The sequence below is a fragment of the Accipiter gentilis genome, chromosome 1, assembly GCF_929443795.1.
Source record: "Accipiter gentilis chromosome 1, bAccGen1.1, whole genome shotgun sequence".
Classification (NCBI taxonomy): Eukaryota; Metazoa; Chordata; class Aves; order Accipitriformes; family Accipitridae; genus Astur; species Astur gentilis.
Window position 1 is genome coordinate 31,551,416 of NC_064880.1, and position 20,466 is coordinate 31,571,881.

At 39.4% G+C, this 20,466-nt stretch overlaps 1 protein-coding gene across 5 annotated transcripts in view; it reads right to left on the bottom strand.

Moving 5' to 3' along the window:
• Positions 1-20,466, bottom strand: part of RAPGEF4 (Rap guanine nucleotide exchange factor 4) — a 160,395-nt gene that overhangs the window by 52,231 nt on the left and 87,698 nt on the right. For 4 of the 5 annotated variants that reach the window (XM_049812141.1, XM_049812160.1, XM_049812169.1 and 1 more), the window contains 4 exons: positions 5,106-5,159; positions 4,700-4,806; positions 2,673-2,794; positions 1,023-1,206 (listed from right to left, as the gene is read on the bottom strand). In XM_049812141.1, the coding sequence (XP_049668098.1) occupies positions 1,023-1,206; positions 2,673-2,794; positions 4,700-4,806; positions 5,106-5,159 (467 nt within the window). The remainder of the gene's footprint in view (positions 1-1,022; positions 1,207-2,672; positions 2,795-4,699; positions 4,807-5,105; positions 5,160-20,466) is intronic. The other variant, XM_049812151.1, reaches the window with a different exon arrangement.

The following is a 20,466-nucleotide window of genomic DNA, read 5'->3' on the forward strand; positions in this document are numbered from 1 at the left end:
TCACACTGTAGGCAGAGCCCAATCCTATCCCATAGCAAAGACAAGCTTTGCCAACGGCCTCAAAGGAGCAGGATCCAGCTTTGTGTACATATCTTTCTTGAACTGACCCTTACAAGTAAATTTGCAGTGAAGATGACCTTAAGTAATTCGTTATTCTCAGTGCTCTTAATTAGCAGTAAAATATGTCTTCAGTGGCCCCTAAACACTACCTGCATAATGAAGAGGTTACCTTCAATGGGGGGTCAAACAGAGTTTATACTGGTTGCTTTGAAGTCACTATAAAGCTGCCTGTAAAAAAGGCCTTTAGCAGTTTTCAGTGTGGCCAGAATGTATTGCTGAAAGGATGGTTAGCCAACCGATGAGTGAGAGGACATGATCTGATAGCTATGAAAAGGTTAGGCAGGCATCCTCTGTGGCCTAGGCACAGAAAGCATTTTTTTTTAAATATATTGATTTTATAGCAATAAGGATGGATAAATAAACCCACAGAGCCACATTTCACACCTTGCTAGCAAACTATAACAGGCCAAGTCCAGCCTATCTTAATTCAGTAAAGTTCTACCAAGGATGAATCTAATTAATGGCTGCCACTGACAACTGTAATTGAATACCTGCTGTGCTGCCGTCCTACCACTCTACTCACTCACAATAACTGAAAGCAGCACGTTTAATTGAATGGCATGTCTATACAGAAAGTGTTAACAGAGCAGGACTCTTCTATCACCTACAGTTTACTTTTGGGGAGACTCATCAATGAAATAAAAACTCATAATGCAACATTTTCCTTAAGGTATGATGGCATTCGTGGCCTTTGATGGTTATTCTCAACACACAGTTTAACCTACAGGCATTAATAAGGACTGGAAATGATTTAATATGGCCTTAAGAACTTCAGAGGTTGAACAAACTGGCACTGAAGTGAAATAACCAGCCGAAGGATGCCTGATAATAAATGTAGATTTCTCTTGTTTCCATGTCACAAGGAAGACCCATGTATAATATTAACTCATTAATTTGCTTACGGTTTTCTGAGAATCATCCTCATATGGGCATCTGGCCCAATCTGAGACAGAAGAAGCATAGTGTCCTGTAGCTCCTCATCACACTCCTTTTTCTCTTCCTCGGTTGGTAAAGGGGCATCTTCACACTCATCGTCCAAAAATCGATAAAACAAGTATTTGTCTTGAAAGTGGTGTTCCTGATCCACTGAAAACAACATGTCAAACACTAAGCTCTCCTCATGAAAGTTAACTTTGTAAAATCTGTGTAGCATCATATATGTCACAGATATATTAGTTAAGAAGGGAGAGAAAGCTACAGAGAAACTGCAAGAGTATGAAACATTTATTTCTCACATATGTCCAAATTATGTAGCTTGAAGGGTACACTTTCAAATTTTTACTACAAATACCTTCTAAAAGGCTTCTATATATGTGTGTTGTAGGTGAATGTATACATACATGTGTGTGTATGCACGTGTGTTGTTTTTTCCTTATTAGATCTGGTTTTGTTCTTATTGTTTCGAACCATTTCATTTAAGCAAACAATTCACATGGGGGAAACAGTTACATCATGAATTTCTAAGAGGTGTTCTCTAGCATGAACACCTTGACCTACATGTTTCAGACAGGGCTAAGAGGTAACAAAAGCATCTAAACTCTTTCTGATGTACCAGAAATGTACATCATCAACATACAATCCCAGGGGCAAGTTCATTGACCTGTGTCCTGGTGGAAGAACTTAATGTAAAGACTACAAAGAGAAGACTTCTGAAGAGAAACTATGATATGGCAACGGACAAACCTTTGGTCTTCCAAGCAAGTCAGAGTGATGTGTTGAATTGGATACTGTGATGCAGCTTGCAACAGCTTGCCCCTGGGAGTTCAAGGGAATATTGGGCAGGAATTAAAGCTAGAACCCTTAGGGTAAGGAAGCGGTGGAAACAATTGGTCTTCTCAATGTGGAAATTTCTCCCTTGGATATGGGAAGCACAACAGAGGATAAACGGAAATGCACTGTAATAGAGCTGCTCTTCTGAATTTAATAAAACTGTACATGCAAAGCTTCAAATATGAATATTGCTTTAGAAAGCTACCCTTTTGAGGACTATAATATCCTGTTACCAAGTAAATCCTGCCAAATGGAAACTGAAAGTCAATGTAAAATACAGTCAGAAAACTAACATAAAATCCCAGATCTCTGCACTGGAATATTTGGAGTGCTGAATTTGGGAACCATTCCAAAACCACTGAAAATCATTCCAAAATGATGGATCTGAGCAAACACAAATGCTCGTATTCCAAATGCTGCAAATTTTTGATGAAGATCAGTTTCGTGTATGGTAATACATCTCTTGGTTTTGGCCTGAGTGCTATCCAGCTCTTGCAATATAAGCACAAGCCAGTATAATTATATATTATAAGTATAATTAGAGTTATCATTATAAACTGTTCATTTACTTTTCAATATTCTCATAAGTTTAAAAAGTATATTGGTAGCAAGATTCATGTAATACTGCCTGTGTGTTACCCTTGCACTTATGAATGAATAGGCTGCTCTGCAGCATTTCTTTTGGGCTCATGTTCCCTTCATTTTTCATTAGAGGTCTATAGAGGCACTGATGTCACACATCACCCATGTTTTAGTCAAGATGCTGATTTTCTTTATCTTACCATGGTTAAGAACACCTTCTTCCAGCAATACTTGCCACATGCCAACAGCCTGGGTTCGTGAATGGACACAAGGACTTTGCTGCATCATCCAGTCAACTAGTTCTGTCCCCACACAGCATTGCCTGAAGGACAAATAAATAGAAATTAAAAGGGAGCTAGCCGAGAGAGAGATCACACACAGTGTCTGCCAAGAACAGTGGTATCTTAAACTCTGTATAATCTTAGCCAATTCTCCCTACAGAAAACACAATGTCACGATCTACACATATATGCTTGAAATATCAGTGAAGGTGTTCAGTTTTGAGAGGATCACCTCAGCAGAGCAAGTGTTTTGGGAAATGCAAAGTTCAGAGGATCAGAGTGAGCCTGTGCCACCTGGTACAAAACCTGTTGCACCAGTGCAACAACCTCCAACCCAGATTTCAAATGAAAGCTTCTCTGTATGTGGGATGGCAAAAGCCTCATGCTTTTCAGAATCCTGCATGAAAACAATCATCTGACACTGTAAAAGCTTTGCCAACGAGAACAGCCTCCACAGGAAGAGTGAGTGTTATGAAGGGTGACCCTCCATTTGTAACCAAAACTCCAGCCACACTGTATTTGGGGACATTGGTTTGTAGGTCTACAGAGTTTCTGAGGCTTTCTCATGCGAGGTGGTGGTCACCTTGCAGCTCCTGACTGACCCAGAGGCAGACAACAGCAGGTCTCAAGTTCTGGACAATGCCCAAAGAGGGGGAAAAAAGCCAAAAAGCCACATGGTCACTAAGTAAAATACTTTGTCATAACACCCCCTAGCGCAGTAGAACAGAAGCAATTAAGCAATGAGATCAAAAACTTACAAATCTATAACTGATCACACAGAGAACGGAGAGGAATTTGGCTAGTTGTTCTAGACAGGCTCTTGTGGCTCCACACTTCATGCATCACTTTCAGAGACCAAAGAAATAGATAATACCGAAATTGCTGAAATTTAGCTTAAATAATGCTCTTCCAATTAAAATCCAATTTTGATGACAAAACTTTCCCTCACCTGGTTCCAATCTAAAATCTGGCATTCTATACTTAAAAAACCCAAAGATAGAACAGTAAGAGTTTTTCCCAGTTATGTATAAGATAAAACGGTGCAGCTGCTAGGACCAGCAGTGGTCTTCATTTATCATAGATGCTCTTTTGTTCTTCTAGAACAATAAGCAATGTCATATTGTGATATATTCTTAGATCAACTCACGAGCTCCAAATACCTTGCATTATTAAATACATTTTGAATGGAAATACGGAAAATCAATGCACTTATCTCAAAAGTGGATCAGGAGCATATTGATTTGCTATTTAGAAAAAGACATACTCAGAGATTTTAAACCAATTTTTATTTAAATATACTCCGGATAATGCATTAGGTATTTGATTTAAACATTGGACGCTAAAAAAAATTGACTGTTTCTCAAGGCAACAGTAGATAGAACCTGACGCCTTGAAGTCAGATCCTATTCTACAAGTGCCATTGTTATCCCACTTCAGCAAGACAGTGCTGCCACCAGCAGGAAGATAAGAAAGCCTGGCAATACACTGAAAAAAAAAATAATTAAATAGAGCAGAAAATCTGCATAAGGAATGTTTCTCACCAGGTGAATTTTCGAAACTCCACACTGAGCAACACTGCTGTAGCAATCAGTACAGTAACATAACATATTAATGTACTTTCCTGTTATCTCTTACTGATATATGAAGAGAACAGAATCTACATTTTAACTTGATATTGCACAGAATATTCCAGCTAACTATGCCATTAACTTTGGAAGAGTTTTTGTATGTGAATGCTCTGTCCACAATCATGGACTCAATTTCCAGTCAAATTACTTCAGACAAGATTTACCAGGCCCATTAAAGACTGCATAACACCCAGACTCAAACAGCATCACAGAATAATTTCAGACCTTTTGAGGCCTGTAACTATGATAAGGCATAAATCACAAATCAGAGGATGGCAGGCATAAAAATTCAGACCTCTATACAATCAGCTCACACACCTGTAAGTCTTCAGATGGTATTTACGATCTCTTATCATGTGAGGAGCTCGGGACAGAATTGTATTCCGCAAAATCTTTCCAGCTCTGAGGATCTTTTCTGAAGGAACCTTCATGATCATGGAGAAAAAAAAAGGGACCAAGACACACAGATTTTAAACTTTCTGCAATCTCTGTACTGCCTTCTACAAAACAAAACACAAGTTTTCTTTTCCCTAAATTAAAAGTCCTTGCACAGATGCTTACTTTTGCAAAGCAATGTAATATATTTTCAGGATTTTAAGTCTCACATACTTATCACATCTAACAGAAAGCATCACTTCAGCTGATACGCATCACACTGTTGGAAATAGGAGTTATTTCCATTTGTCTAGTGACCTGGCTCTACAGCACACCTATGTCCTATTACCTGTGTAATGGTTTTAGTAGGACGATGTGGGATGTGAGGTTCAATAAGAGGTGTCTGAAAAATAAAATGAAATTAAATACATTTGTAAAGGTTAAGCAGTAAAATAAAATAAAGGCTAAAATAAAAAACTAAACAAAGAAGCTGTAAAAACAAAGAATGATGTGTAAGTCCAACCTCTGTCCAGGGGATGCGAGTAGTAAAAGCTCTCTGAAGACATCTTAAAAACAAACTTGGCTTTTAATGCTCAGCAAATTAAAACAGTGACGTGACACATGAAGATGAATAACAAATGCATGTTATACTTTCTAAAGTACTAATGAAGTGTGCAGTGGCCAAACATCACACCAGATGAGGCTACATGGGCATAGCTAGCTCTTCTGCTTGCTGCTCTCGACCTGCAGTGGGCACAACAGCATTCTTCTGCATACGGCTGCCTCCACCATTCAGTCCCCCACCACGGAAACTCTCTCGTCTTTCAGCACCTTTTTCTATTCGGCTCTCTTCTCCCTTACAGCATAGCACAAGAAACAGGAATGAAGAAAAAAACTCTGCTCCCACTATCTGTCTTTTCTGAACTATCATCGGGCTTAGCTCGCAACCCTTTTATAGCCACTCTCTGAAATGCAAAAGCATGCAGGCCACTTGCAGAGACCTGGGTAAGGACTTTCACAAAGGTGCTGGTGAAGGAAAAAGAAAAGAGTAAAGCAGGTGACTTGGTTCTGCAAAGGGAAGGGTGAAAGGGAAGACTATCAGGGCTCTACAAGAAAGAAGCAGAGAAGGAGATGAGAGAAATAGCAAAACAGGCATGTAACAATCACGTGAAGGGCGAGAGGAGACGGGAAGCACATGGCACAACACAGAGGAAAAAGGAAAGCAGAAGGTTAAAGGACAGTAGAAATGGAGACAAGGGAGAACAAACCCGAACTTCGGCAGCCACCTCAGAACGATGGGAAGGCATTTTGCTTTGTTGGGACTGGTAGTTAACAGCATGGACCAAATTTACTTTTAGTGTGAAACGTCAGGAGACATGACACGAGGGCTGAATTTGGCTGGCGTTCTGGGCTTGCCGACAGGGCAGATCATAGTTAACACAGAGGTCTCCCACAAGGGCAAGACCTTGCACCTCGGCACATGGCAGCCACGGCTCCCTTACACCCATACAGCAAAGGCAGGACAGCCAGGTCAGAAGTACAGTGAAACACATGCCATGTACTGCTGGGTTGCTGGGTATTCATTTTCTTAAACTGGGCATCTGTTCATTAGCTCCCACAGGATTTTAATGATGTGACAAAGTCCTTGTAGTAATCAAATCGTGCTAGGAGCTATGAATGCACGAGGAGACTATAGGTCAGCCAGGAAGGGGAAAATGAGGGAAGCACATGACAGAAATCAAGAAAGACAAGATAATATTAATGGAGAGGCCTGTATATGGAAGACAATGCAAATGGGTTTTCATTTCTACTCATACCTTACAAGAAGTCTCTGAAAAGGCAAATCAATACAATTAAATTGGGATTCCTGATTTTTCTCATTAATAAGTCAACAATTTTTCAAAGACTCATTTAAGTTATAAACATTTCTGTCCCACCAGAAGGGCGGTAGAACATCCCTCAGTATTTCTTGGTTTCTGGCACTGTGTGGAGCAGCCTTTAGACAGTCTACATTTGCAGTTAAAGCATGCTAAGAATAGCAAGAATCTTTTGAAAGATGGCTCTACTGCAAACAAAACCATTGAATAACAGTTTCAAACAGGTATATAAATAAACAATGAAGTCAGAGATATCACTCTGAGTATTAATAATTTTTGCTTCCATTTTCTTGTAAAAGGATTTCAAGTCCTCATCAAGTTCAATAAGACTGAAGGTAAATATATACTTAAATGGGTGGCTAAATAGGCACTGAAGTAATTATGAGAATTATTTTTAAATTCTACATTCTTAAAAGATTCTTTTAAAATCAATAAAGCACAATATACTCACTCTAGCTTTCAGATTTTAATTCTACTTAGGAATATACTTCAAAGGAGAGATAAAATGTGTAAGTCAAAAAATCTAAGAGACTTTTACAGCAATAGACTAGTGAAAATGAATGCACATTTTTGTTCTTTAGTGTTTCCATTAAGCTCCAACAAAAATGCATAAAACTAACAGGTGAAAAAGTTTAATATGGATGAAGCTTTGTCAATAAATCTCCCATCCTAATCAAAACAGAATAAAAGAGACCATTTAGAAGAAATCTGATTCAACCCAAAAGTACAGAAAAAACCCAAGGTGAAAGCTAAGGCACAGCACAAGAATCTGCAGAAAGCAGCAGGAAGGCTTATTCACCTACATTTGATCCTGACCAATACAGAAGGATCAGCTGTGATGACAGAAGGTAACTTGAGTGAAGGTGATCATGAAATGATCCAGTGTCAGAACTTTACAGAAGGAAGTAAGAACATCAAAGTAGAAACAATGGACTAGGAAGAAAAATTTCCATAAAAACAGAATACTGATAGCTAAATTCATGAAGCAGGTCATGGCGGAGCAAGTGTAAGGTAAAAGGATTTAAATAGAGCTGGTAGTTACTTAAAGAAACAATACTAACCACACATACAATATATACTAGCACAGAGCTAGAAGGTGTAGTAAAGACTCAGCTTAGCTAAAGAAAGAGCTATTCCCTGACATACAAGAAGGATATGCACAGAAAGGAGAAAGTAGGGGGCTTACAAAAGGCAAGTATAAAAAATATACTGAATAGCAAAGGACATAATTAGAAAAGCAAAGGTATAAAATGAGACAGATTCTACCAAGAAAAGTCAAGAGGTACAAAAAACATTCCACAAGTACATTAGTAGTAAAACAAATAAAATAAAAAGTGTTGATCTACTGTTCAACAGAGGGAAATCTATTGAAAGGCAATTCAAGAAGGTCAGAAGCAGATGATTTATTTTTTGCATCAGTATTCATTAGAAAGATCAGTGGCAGAGAGATGGCTAATATTCTAAGTAGTAGAGTGACGGAAGTAAAATCTCAGCCTGAAAAAAACAAAATAATGGATGAGAAAATATTACATAGATTAGCTATTTTCAGATTGGCTGGGTCTGTAGAATTTCATGCAGGAAACTTGAAGAGCTTGAAGAAACTTAAAGAGGGCTGCAGCCATCTCGGAACCATTAGCTGCCACCTCTGCACTGTCAGCAGCCACCCTCTGACAACTGTTGGGGACTAAGGAAGGCAGCAGAAGACAGTAATATGGGAAAAGGAGGAGCTGAAAAATTATAGACATGTCAGTTTAACTTGTCTTCCTAGAAAAAGTCCATTTGTAAGCACCTGGAAAAGAACAGGAAGATGAGTCACATGTGACATATTAATCAAGAACAAATCAGGCCACACTGATCTAATTTGTTTCCATGACCAGGTAGTGACACTGATAGATTGGGGAAGAAACAGTAGATTTTCAACTCTTTACTTTCGTAAGACTTTGGCACTGTCTCATAATATATTCTCTTCTACAAAGGGCAGATTAAATTCTTACAAAATAGGTGCAAAGCCAGTTGGAAAAGTATATTTTGAAAGCAATTACCAGTGAAGGAAAGTTAAACTGGCAGTCATACCAGAGGTCAGTTCTGAGCAACGTTCTCAAGAATATGTCACATCTGATCATATTAAATATGAACATGGGACAAAGTAGAATGTACACTGATTCTGCAGGAGACTTCAGGATGGGAGGGACTGCACACACATTGGAGAATAAGTTTACAATTTGATATAGTTTTGACATTGGCCTGAAAAACATATGATGCTGTTATGCAACACAGATTAGTGCTGACTACTTTTCTGAAGCAGGCAGAATCAGCTATACAAACACAGAGTAGGGAACAACTGTCTTACCGCAGTTCCACAGAAAAAGAAATAAGGTTTATAATAGATATTAAACAGAACTGAGTAAGCAACGTCATACTTGCGTGAAAGCAACAAATACTGTACTGGGATAGAGTAACAGATTAGATACATAATGCATTTCTGCTTTAGTCAGCCTCGGTAAGACCTAAGCTAAAGCACTGTGTCTCATTTGCTCACTTTACTTCAAAAGCATCTAAACCATCTGGACAGAATTTAAAGGAGAGCAACAAGAATAATCAGAAAGCACAACATAAATAATCAAAGTTGTTCAGCTAAGGAAAAGGCAAGTCTTAGCAGAAGTGTGATAAAAAAAGTCTTCAGATTTAAAAGGCCTTTGAAAAGAAGAAAGAAGTGACCTAGTCCATCATGCAGAGATCAGGAAATAAAGAGTTTAAATTGCTGTAAGATTCAGGTTAGGCATCGGCGAAGCTTTTCTAACAGTGTGGACAGTGAATACTGGCACAGATTGCCAGGGAGGTGTGGTTCCTCCACCTTCAGAGGCTTGGGAGGATACATAAGGTATCTGTCAGGAGTGACACAGCTGTAGTGAATTGTGCATGTGGCTCAGGGGTGGACTAGACGCTTTCCTGAAGTACCTTTCAGTCTCACTATGTGGCACTGTGCAGTTTTCGAGGACACCTTTACATGTCTAAAATTGGTTCAACCACAAGGTGGTGCTTGAAGACATGATCAGTAATACAACGCCCAGAGCAGCAAGCCCGGACTCAAGAAAGCAAGGCAGTCACTCCTACCGAGGAACGACGTCATTGCCACCCAAAAGGCATGCCCATCAAAGAGTCCCCTCAAAGTTACAGCCTTTCACAGCTACTGCAGTGAACTCCGGCTGCACTAGCGATGAGCTGAAATGCAACAAATGGAACCACAGCGCTTGGACCGAGATCGCTATAGAAAGGCAAGGCATGTTTCAAAGGCAGCGAAATTTAACATCAATTAGCTAATAGCAGATACAGTGTTCCAGCAACAACTTCCTGTCAGAAAAAAATGGATTCTGTAGGGGATCGTATCTTGGGATAATAGTCACAACTTGGCTGAAATCCAAGAAATGTTTTGTAAGTCTTTATAATCTTGGATCTCCCATTAAGGGATGCTTAGAAAGCACTTAGAAAAAAAGAAGTACCTCTCTATAAAACAGCAGAGAGTGAGCAGAGTGTTTAATTACCTCTTAACACATTCTGATATCTTTGAAGAATTAATGTGACTAAAGTACATACATGCTGCACGGAGCTGTATGACTGCAGCTACTTGATGATCACATTTTTTCAGGACTTCTGAATAAGGGAAAAGTTATCATGTGAAGAGCTCAAATATGCAAGCCAATTAGAATAGTTTACAAATTATTACCCATCTCCTGGCCACAGTAGTGACAAGTATACCTGCTTTTTAGATTTCCTTCAGCATAAGACAGAGAAACACAGCAGTACTATCTTGAGCTTTAGCTACTTCGCACCCTTTTCCAACTAGTGCACACAAACAGTTTACTATGATCTGCTGATCCCCCCTGTAGGGGAGAAGGTGCATATGGTGTTGGAAGAAGAAAGCTACAGGTGTTGGAAGGGGGAAGCAGAAAATGATCATGAGAACTGTGATAAAATGGCTTGCAGTGTTAAAATTGACAAACTCCATATCTGCACATTTATGGATTCACATTTGCACCATTCAAACAAAGCCCACATAAAGCCAATCACAAAACTCCTTATTTAAACTGGGGTGCAGCTTGTAAAGTAACAATTTTAGCCTCCATTCCTTTGACGATTCAAATATTCATGCATGAGAGCAATACCACAGATTTAAATAGGACTATTGATGTGTATAATTTTATGCACACATTTAATTTTTGCAGAAATAGGCCTTAGATTTCAAAATATAGGGCAAGGCCTGCCTTTATTTCTTGTGCTTCTTACATCGCTGAGCAAGCCATATGCAAACAAATAAATAATATAATGAACAACAATAATAGAGATCTAATATGAGGCCTATATTTGTCAAGTTATTTGAATCTGCTAAATAAAATCCAAGAACATCTCTTATAAAAATACATTTTTCTATTCCCCTTGTTAAATAGCTGTAAAGGGATGTTTCTTCTGAGGCTTTGCATATGAATGAATGCTTTAGATCTACAGCCGTTTGGATCATAGAATCAAATGATGGAGCGGACCTAACTTACTACTCTCAAAAGTTAACGCAGGAAATGTGTATTGCAAAGAACTAAGATGAAACAAAACAAAAGCCAATGAATCTTGTTTCTCCCATGACCTCATTGTAGCTCATCTCTGAACAGAGAATAAGTTTTGGTATTTATTGGAGTTAAGCACGGCATGTGAGGTTACCAGGGTGATTGATCAGATAAACCTACGCACTACTGCTGATCCCTTTATTTCCAACTGGGGCACTGAAAAGAATTGCAAGTGACGTCTGTTTTCCCACTGGCTGGCAGGGGATCCAGAAGAAACAAAGGACAAAAGCCACACATGTCGAAAGGTGGCAGCAGCAACAGCCACATCACCAAGAGGTCTGTTTGGTTTACATCCTCCATATTTACTGCTATTGGTGATTTAGGGCCTAATCCAAATCCCACTGAAATCACTGGGAAATCCCTAATTGACTCAATGGGTTTTGAATCAAGCCCATAGCATTTGATTCTCCTAAGTGCATTTCAGGAAGCAGAGCATCTTTAGCTCTTACGGGTTCCGGATGACTTCTGATGACTGCCATGTGTGACTGACATGCTTGAATATCCTTGTATACATCTCTTGAAAGGCTATCGGTGCCCTACCTGGTTCACATGGGAGGAAATAAAACACACCAAAAAAAACATTCCCACAAAATTGGTGCAAGTATAGCCAGTCAGTAAGATACAGCTGACAATTAGCAAAAGTCCCCACAGCCCTCCCACATAACATGTCCTCCTTCTGTTCTTATCATTCTTTCTCAAATCTATATATCCATTTCCAAAAAGTTGCCTTTTTTTTTGTAATATGTCATCTGTCTGAGCTACTTCAGAACAAAGGTGTTGGGAATTGGCTTGATGAGAAAGGACATGGGTCTATAGAAAAGTTGTGCGAGCAGAGTTCTGTGTGAAAGAATGTCAGCGTGGGCAGCAAGACTAGGCCTTGGCCGAAGACTGCTGGCTTTGCTGATATCAGGAGAAAAACAACAGCTGGTCTTGCTGTTATCAGGAGAAAGACAGGGACGGTGTGACCTTGGCATAACTTCATAAGTAACTTCTGAAGAAGTTCCCATGAGAAAGTTACGGAACACGCATACCTGCAAATCACAAGTGGGTGTGTTTTAGTAATGAATAAACATTAGCAATGTACCAATCATATTAGGACTAGTAGGCATAATTATCGCAAACTGTATAAATATGAGCTATCCGTGCAAATAAGTTGAATCACTTCTATCACTCATATTGGGTCGACTTATGTGCATTCCTCCGCCGCTCCAACACAAAGGCATAGATAAGAATTCCAAAGATGAGGAGCCTTTGTAGAGATGACTCTTTTTCCAATACAAACCAGTATTTCCAGTGCTACAGAATAACCATGTAGCAGGGATAAAGCTGAGCATACAGTATCAGAGCTGTGGGAGTGCACTTCCAGGTGAAAAGCAGTCTTGGACAGAGTAACCTAAAGTCAACTCCATTGGTCCTATTTCCATCTGCAGAGAAAGAGTGTGTCTATGCAGGCTGCACCAACCTCTGCGAGGATGCTGCAGGTAAAACAATACACTTGGTGAATGCAGCTTGCTGAAAAACATCAGAGAAGCAGCTGGCCAAAGATCCTGTCATGAAAAGGTCCTTTGAAAAGCATTTTTGTCAAAATTTGAAGGAAAATGTCACCAATATTGTAGGAATTTCTGTGTTCTGTTAGCCTATGCTGGATTTCTGGAATAGCCCTATATAGAACATGCTGATACACTGACCAACTCTTGTCATCAGACCTATGTCATGACATCTAACCAGCCCCCCATGGTGCACAGTCTGTAAGAAACCATGGCACACACTCCCTGCCACAGGGACTTCTGATGGTTGGGACATGTTACCAGGACTGAGCTCTGTCCAACCCAGACCACCGTTACATCTGCAAGGAGACCTCACCACGCTCCTCCGGAAGACAAAAGAAGTGGAACTAGAAATGCAGTCATCACTACCATGCTGGAAACATTTCAGTCACCTCTTCACTATCTCCCCTTAAATTTATGTAGCAGCTGAGAGAATGAACCTGTGCTCCCTAGCACTCTCCAGAAGACAGTACTGGCAGCCAAAAAGCAAAGTGCCTGCTCGTATCTCCTAACCTGAAAAGTCCAAAACTGACAATGACTGACCTCATGCCAGGTCTATAGGTGACTTAGCAACACTTTGCAATTAACAAAGAAGAAATTACCCAGAAAGAGCGCTTGTTTCTGCTTTTCATCTGTGTTTGCCAAACAATGCATGTATTAAAAGGACCTGTAGCCAGTCTAGATAGCCTAAAATTGTATTACCAAAGCATCTTCAAACCACCCATGCTCGCAGAAGACAACCATATAGTTTCTTAAGAAATAGCCATAGACAGCAAAAGTGGGAAGCAGGGCAAGGTATGAACAGAAGAACACACTGTCATAAGGATGTTTGCAAAATTAGGTAATTTCCACAGAAACAGGAATTAATCACATTTTGAAAATCTTGAAGTTTCATAAAACTACAGCATAAATACCCATATATTTAACTAACTACAAACTAACTAAACCAAGAAAAATAGACTAGTAGAAGTTGTCAGGACCAGTGGTTAAGACAGTTCAGTTTTATTCTTCTTTTCTGACTGCATGACCTGGCACAAATCATGTAATCACAGTGTTTCATTTTCTCCTTTTTGGAGAGAGAAATACTAATAATTTCTACCTTTGAAAATGCTTTGAATACTGTCAGCAAATGGGCTACTATCAAAATATTCAGAGTAATGATGACTGTTTTAAAATCTATATTCTTTAAATGTGATACAATGTGAAGACTGAGCTGTATTTTACAATACATTCTAAAATTGCTTTTCTTTAGTAATCTGCATGTATTAATAGCATAAGTAGGAAAATGTGTCCCTTTAAATTCTCAAATACAATCAGTGTGGCAAATTTATTTTAGAAAGTTAAATTGAAATTGCATTATTAACACTTTTACAATGTTTTTTTGACAAACTGTAAATGTCTGTCTTTTTAACACAAAATGATTCAGCCATTACCAAAAATGATACTTCACTGTGAATGTCAAAGGGAAAAAGAATATTGAAACAGACTATGACCAGTGCAGAAAAAACCCCAGAACATGGCTAATGACGTCTTATTTTCCTGTCATTTTTCTACTTCCCTGCTACAATGAAACAGCTGCTATAACTACACTGCATGCATTGAATAAAATGTCAGAAAATGCTAACTCTGCTGTGAGCATTCCCAATATTCTGATAGAGGTGTGACTACAGTTGTCACAAGGAATCTCAAGCCAGCATTGTCATGGGTTCCTCTGCTGCTGCATTTTTTTAACCTACAGAAGAATAAAGCATTTTTTCATTGTCTCTCATGAGAATTACTGGTTTCTTAGTATCCATGGCTTTAATAGTATATTTACCTGAAATTATTTACTTCTTGAGAAACAAACTATAACAATGAAGATGAAAAAGCACGATAAATATTAGGCAGCAAGGTTACTGTTTTTTAAGACCTGGCTTTCACCCATGCTATAGGTACACAGCAACTATTCAAAAGGCAAACTGAAGGGAAGATAAAGATTAATGAGCTTCCAGAGGATTTATTTCACTTGTTTCCAGGTATCTTTATAACTTCTGCACACACCTCCCACCTTCAAGTCTCCCAGGAGGCATGTCTCTAGACAAACAGCACTGGATGGGCTCTCCTATGCTTCAGTTACACCCAGATGCCAGAGCTGCCCTCTGAGGACTAGGTGGTGAAATTTTAGATGAAGTGGTTTCATGCAAAAAATAAGGGTGCCAAAAACTGGATGGAGTGTGAATTAGGGGGTGAAATTGTGAACCTATTAAAATAATTGGTAAAACTCTTGACTTTAGCGTAGTCAAAATGCTACTCAAGTGAGGCAAGAGCACCACTGTCTCCTGTGTAATAGTGGTTCATGTATTGTGTGACCCCAGCTAGTCATTCCACCTCTAAGTGTTTCAACTTCTCCATCTGTAAAATGGGGACAACAGAATCTACTCACATCTCTGACAAATGATGAGAATGAGCAACTGAAAACACTGCTGAATGCTGCAACTGAAATCCTGGAAGCCTAGCGTCTACAAATTCATTCTGAGCATTTTATAACGATTTTTAACACAGAAAGGAAAAGTCATCAAAGTGAGACAGTGCTAGAAGGCATTGAAGGTTACCTCCCAATTCCCTGGGGAGGTAAGCAAGAAGGTAAAGCCTCTGGCAAGTGGGGAAGAGGAGTTAATTTAAACCCATTTTGTGTCTCTTCTGGTGATGCCACGTTCCTTCTCCAAGTTCAGGACAGTGCATTGTGTGAACGTACATGAAATGAAGAAACACTGAAGGAGTGCAGCACATCTGCCTCAGATTCCAGCTGCCCTATGTAATCCTTCATTCTTCTTTCTGTCATCCTTTTCAGAAATAAATTTTTGTTAAAAAAGAAACTGAGAAGGAATAATCTAACAATAACCAGTGCAACACCTTCTGTTAACCTACTTCACAGAAGATTTTTAATGATCTATGTCAATGTTTTCCATCTACATAGAATATATTTTCTAAAGAAGGTAAATGGTTCTTTCTGTAGTATATGAAAGTAAACAGAGGAAAGAAATCCCACACTGATGACTAGACCAGAACACATTTTTAAAAAAGCACAAACATTCTTCTTTCAGCCAAGTATTTCTTTACTTCAACAGCTTTAAGTCTTCTGTCATAAATATAAAAACCATTCAAGCACTTCTGTTTAATTTACATATTTGTGCATCAGTGGAAAAGACAAGCATTCTGCTCTTGGCAAATATCCACAAAACAACCTTCTTATCTTCCTTAAAACTTCTATTTCCCGTGATGTCTACAAAAAGCTTGTCAACGTGGAATGTGCTGATGTGCTGAACTTGCTACCTATCCTGTCTCACCCAAGTCTCTCAAGCTGTGCAGTCTATCTGCTGGGTAGTTTTCAAAATTGGATTGTAGCCTTATTAGGGTAGCGCCCTTCTTCCTAATGCTTCTGATGCAAGATACAGCTCCTGTCCCTGACTGGGACACATTTAGCACTGCCACAGCTCTGCTAACCACAACAAACTTTCATGACCAGACAGTTCTAACCAAAACAGAAGGGACCTGGTCACAAGGGACAACATGCATCTTCTGAGGACAACCCATTAACATCATCACCTCCCCCTGCTATGAGGGCACTTCATCATCTGATTCAGTAATGGGCAAAGTCCAACAGCATAAATTTGGGGGGGAAATACTGGCTATAAAGGGTAAGGGCTTTTCTTTTTCCTTTACAGTAAAATCCAGTTGTGGTCTCACACATTTAACTAGCATGAAATGAAACTCGTAACTGCTGTATTAGTTAAACGGTTAATTCAGTGTTCTTCATATACTTTAGTGGCAGTAATTGTATTGATTAAAAACATACAAAGGCATTTGGAATCAAATTATTAGATCTGAACAACATGGATTAATATGCCCCATTTTTCACATTAATTACATAATGCAATGGGAATAATCAGTAAATTAAATACAAACATTGAGTTAATGTGCATATGTATGAACAGTAGGTATTCCCCAAGAAAACAGTAAAAAAATAATACTATTAATTCCTGCCAATCTGAACAAAATATAATTAGCATTGGAAAATAGTAAATATTTCATATTTGTAAATTTGCTCCTCCCTCCTCCTAACTTCCTACAGAGCTTGCAGCTGCCTAACTTGCTACTATTTAAACTAGGCCTGTTCACATTTGTTCTTATTGTTTTGAATTTCAGCTCATCTTGCCTGACAACTAGTGTGGAACAGACATTTCTAAACATACTCTGAGCTGCTTCTGTTGCTAAATGAATCTTTATTGCAACTTGAGAAAAAATGGGCTCCACAAATGCACACAGAAAACTGCAATAATTAACCCAAGACTGATACAGAGAGGTGAAATTACTCTGACATTTTCCCTAGCTAACCACATCTCTTTACATCCCAATTCACCATAGTATGTTTCTGAAAGAGATGACCTCTTTTTACCTCTCTCAGTATGTAGCCCAAGCTGTGTAAATTCTGTGATGTCTGGCTTTTAGGGATATCACAGAACCAGCCCTGCCCTTGTGAAATGGAAAGGGACCTATTGTATGTATTTTGTAATTTATCCCCCTTCTCCTATTTCTCTTTAATGTTGGCGTTAATTTTCACATCATTGCTAAAAATATTGCTTCGTCCAGCTGATATTCTGTCCCTGCCATCTGTCAACCACTCACCTCCTTTTTAAACATAATCTCAAAATCTCCTTTGGTTTAACTGACTCTTTAGTGACTCTTTGTGGGCTGTATAAAGGATAAAGACTGTTGCACTATGTTAAGCAAATCACAGTGTGAAAATGTTTGCTGTTCCAGAGAAGTTTAATTACTGTAATCCAAACTACCTTGCCTGGAAATACTGAATGTACATAAGAGTATTCCCAGCTAACTTGTGTTTTAAAAAAATAGTTTCTGCAATAATGTAAGAATCTTCAGCTTCTCCATGACAGTTGGTCTAGGAGACTGTCTTGGGGAAAGGAAGATGCATCCTCCCCAGAGGAATTTCTGGTACAGTGAAGTCCAATATTATTGCAGATTGTCCTGTGTCTGTACTGCCACAAGGTCACACAGCACATTCCAGGCAGCAATCCAGGTTCTATACCCCAAACTTCATAGCAGAAAAGCCAGACAAAACACAAAAGACAGCATTTCAAGAACACTGAGTGTAACACTGAAGAAACCAAACAGACCAAGTAGCATTCCGGAGCTCTAGCAAAGCAACTTCCTGGTTTTCTTCTCCCTCCTCCTTCCCCAGTTTGGACCAGTATACCAGGAAGACAAGAGAGCCATTCTATTACACAGGCCCAGGACTGCTGTAGAGCAGTGGCTATACATTTACAGTATAAGGAATGCCAGAAACCTTAATGTTACAGTTTTGTCGACACAGGTTTTTCCGACATTGCCCTGGAATCTGCAGCAGCTAACACTGACACTCAGCAGTGTGTGAACTGAATTGGGGGAAACAAAAGGGGAGGGGGGGGTAGGCTCTATTATCTTGTGGACCCCTATAGTTTTGCCAGTCAAGAGGAGGAACCTTGTGCAGCTAATGACAACAGGATTTTTCTTAGGTTTGTTTCACAGACTCATTTGGAATAGCTGCCAGAACCCAACAGCCTGCAGACCACAAGCTGAAAATCCCTAATCTAGACTGGCTCTGAGCACAATTAAGACAACTCAAGAGAAGGGAGAGAGAGGGGAACAAATATTTGCCTGAATCTGTATGCGTATTACAGCAATAACAGGAATACATTATACAAATCTGTATCTAAACACAGGAGACTGAAATCACACAGATTCATTTGAGATTTAGCAGTCAATTGCAATAGAACTGCAAGCTGAGCTGACAAAATGATCCCCTGCCACTTGTCCCTCTGCTTCCCCTGCAGCTGACATGGGCTGGCAGAAATGCCAGGTTTGGGGCAGGAGAGAGTCTCGGTCTGGTTGTGCAGAGGCTAGACATTTAAGGCTGCAGACAGTTCACAGCAGCCTCAAACAGGACCGCTGTGGTCCATCCCTTCCTTGAACCGCACACCCAGGCTTTGCCCCGTTGCTTGTGCTGGCCCTGGCCAGGAAGCTAATTTTCATCCAAAACATCAGAAAATTAAGCTCAGATGAAAGGTTTACGTGTTTCCGACAGTTCTGCTCCCTTACCACCAGGCAAGCAGGACTGTCAGTGTGATGCAGGAGAGGGCACATGTAGCTGGATGTAGAGAGAAGGAATGTCAGAGGGGTGACACAGGGGAGGACAGGTGCCCTACAGTCCCAGTGAAGTTCACTGGAAGCTGCTGTGAGGTGCAGCCATAGCCCTGCAGTTCTCCCTGGGGCCAAATGTGCTCTGCTCTGGGAGCTGATGCTCCCACCATCTTCCTATTGCACAGCCACCCTCTCCTACCTCTGCTTCTGCTGTCACTGCTGGCCCTCATGTGGCTTTAAGGTGTGCTGGGACAGAAAATGGGTTTGGGTGAAAAGTAACCATCTGAGCCATTGTGCAAAAGGCTACAAGGAAAGAGTGGCATGAAAGATGTTTCTTTAGCTTCCTCAGAATCATGCATTTAAAGTCAGATACTTTAAAGAGTGAGGATGGATAAAGGAGCACTGGGAGATTTACAAAGCCTTAATCATAATTCTCCCTTGTTAAGCTACTGGCTCCTTCTCCATCCAGTTCATAGTTAAGGTTATTATACAGATTGTTTATATAATTTAATTTCCTAAGATGAAAACAAGTGTGGCTGAGTAATCCTGATTAGAAGCAGTGTAATAACTGGTATTGGAAGTAAGCTTGTTTTTGGGTTTTTTTTTCATTTTTATTTTGGAACCTAAATTATGTATTCTTTTCATTTTTCTACTAGTCAACTCAGCTATGTGTATTTGTATTTCCTCACTAACTGCCATCTTTAATCTTAAGACAGCTGCATCACTGATGATAAAGCACACAAAGATCAAACAGGTTCACAATCTTGTGCCAAGCTTTCTTCCAGAAGCAAATTTACAAAAAGAATAAATAATGAAAAGTCATAAATCATAAATCTTTAAATACCTGAACAGCACTTGCTCCTTAACCATCACTGGAGATAATAGTCCTAATTACATTTTCGGCTGTCACAGATAGCTGACATTTTTACCTCAGCAATTCTAACTCGAAAAGGCCCTAAATGAGCACCACAAACCGAACACTTGTTTTAGTGGTGGTGCTCTTTGCATGGAGCCAGCACAAGAGGCTCCTGGTTCTTGACTAGCTAACACAAAAAGAACAACAAAACCACTGGACAGTTCTTCCCCACTATTTATTAACCTCTCAAATTTTTGTCATCTGTACATAGACAAAAAAAGATGCTGCTAAATGATCAGATAGGACACACTGATTACTTCTTACTGACTCAGAACTATAAATTACTTTGTGGAATACCAATTTCCAGCATGCATTGTAGGACAGACAGTCAAAATGTTCTGCGAGAGATGACATGAGTGACTAGAAGGAATCTGATTTTAAGATCCCTGATCCAATTTTTCTGCCAAACTTGAGAAAATAATTACAAGATTCAAAAAAATTCATTTTGCTGTTTCAAATATAAGTGCCAAATGCGTTACTTGTATACGCTTGACTTGTCTGAAGACAAGAACCTTGAAAAGGACTATCTTTTTTTCTCAGTATAATTACCCCCTCTTTCTGCCTTTCAGCTGCAAGC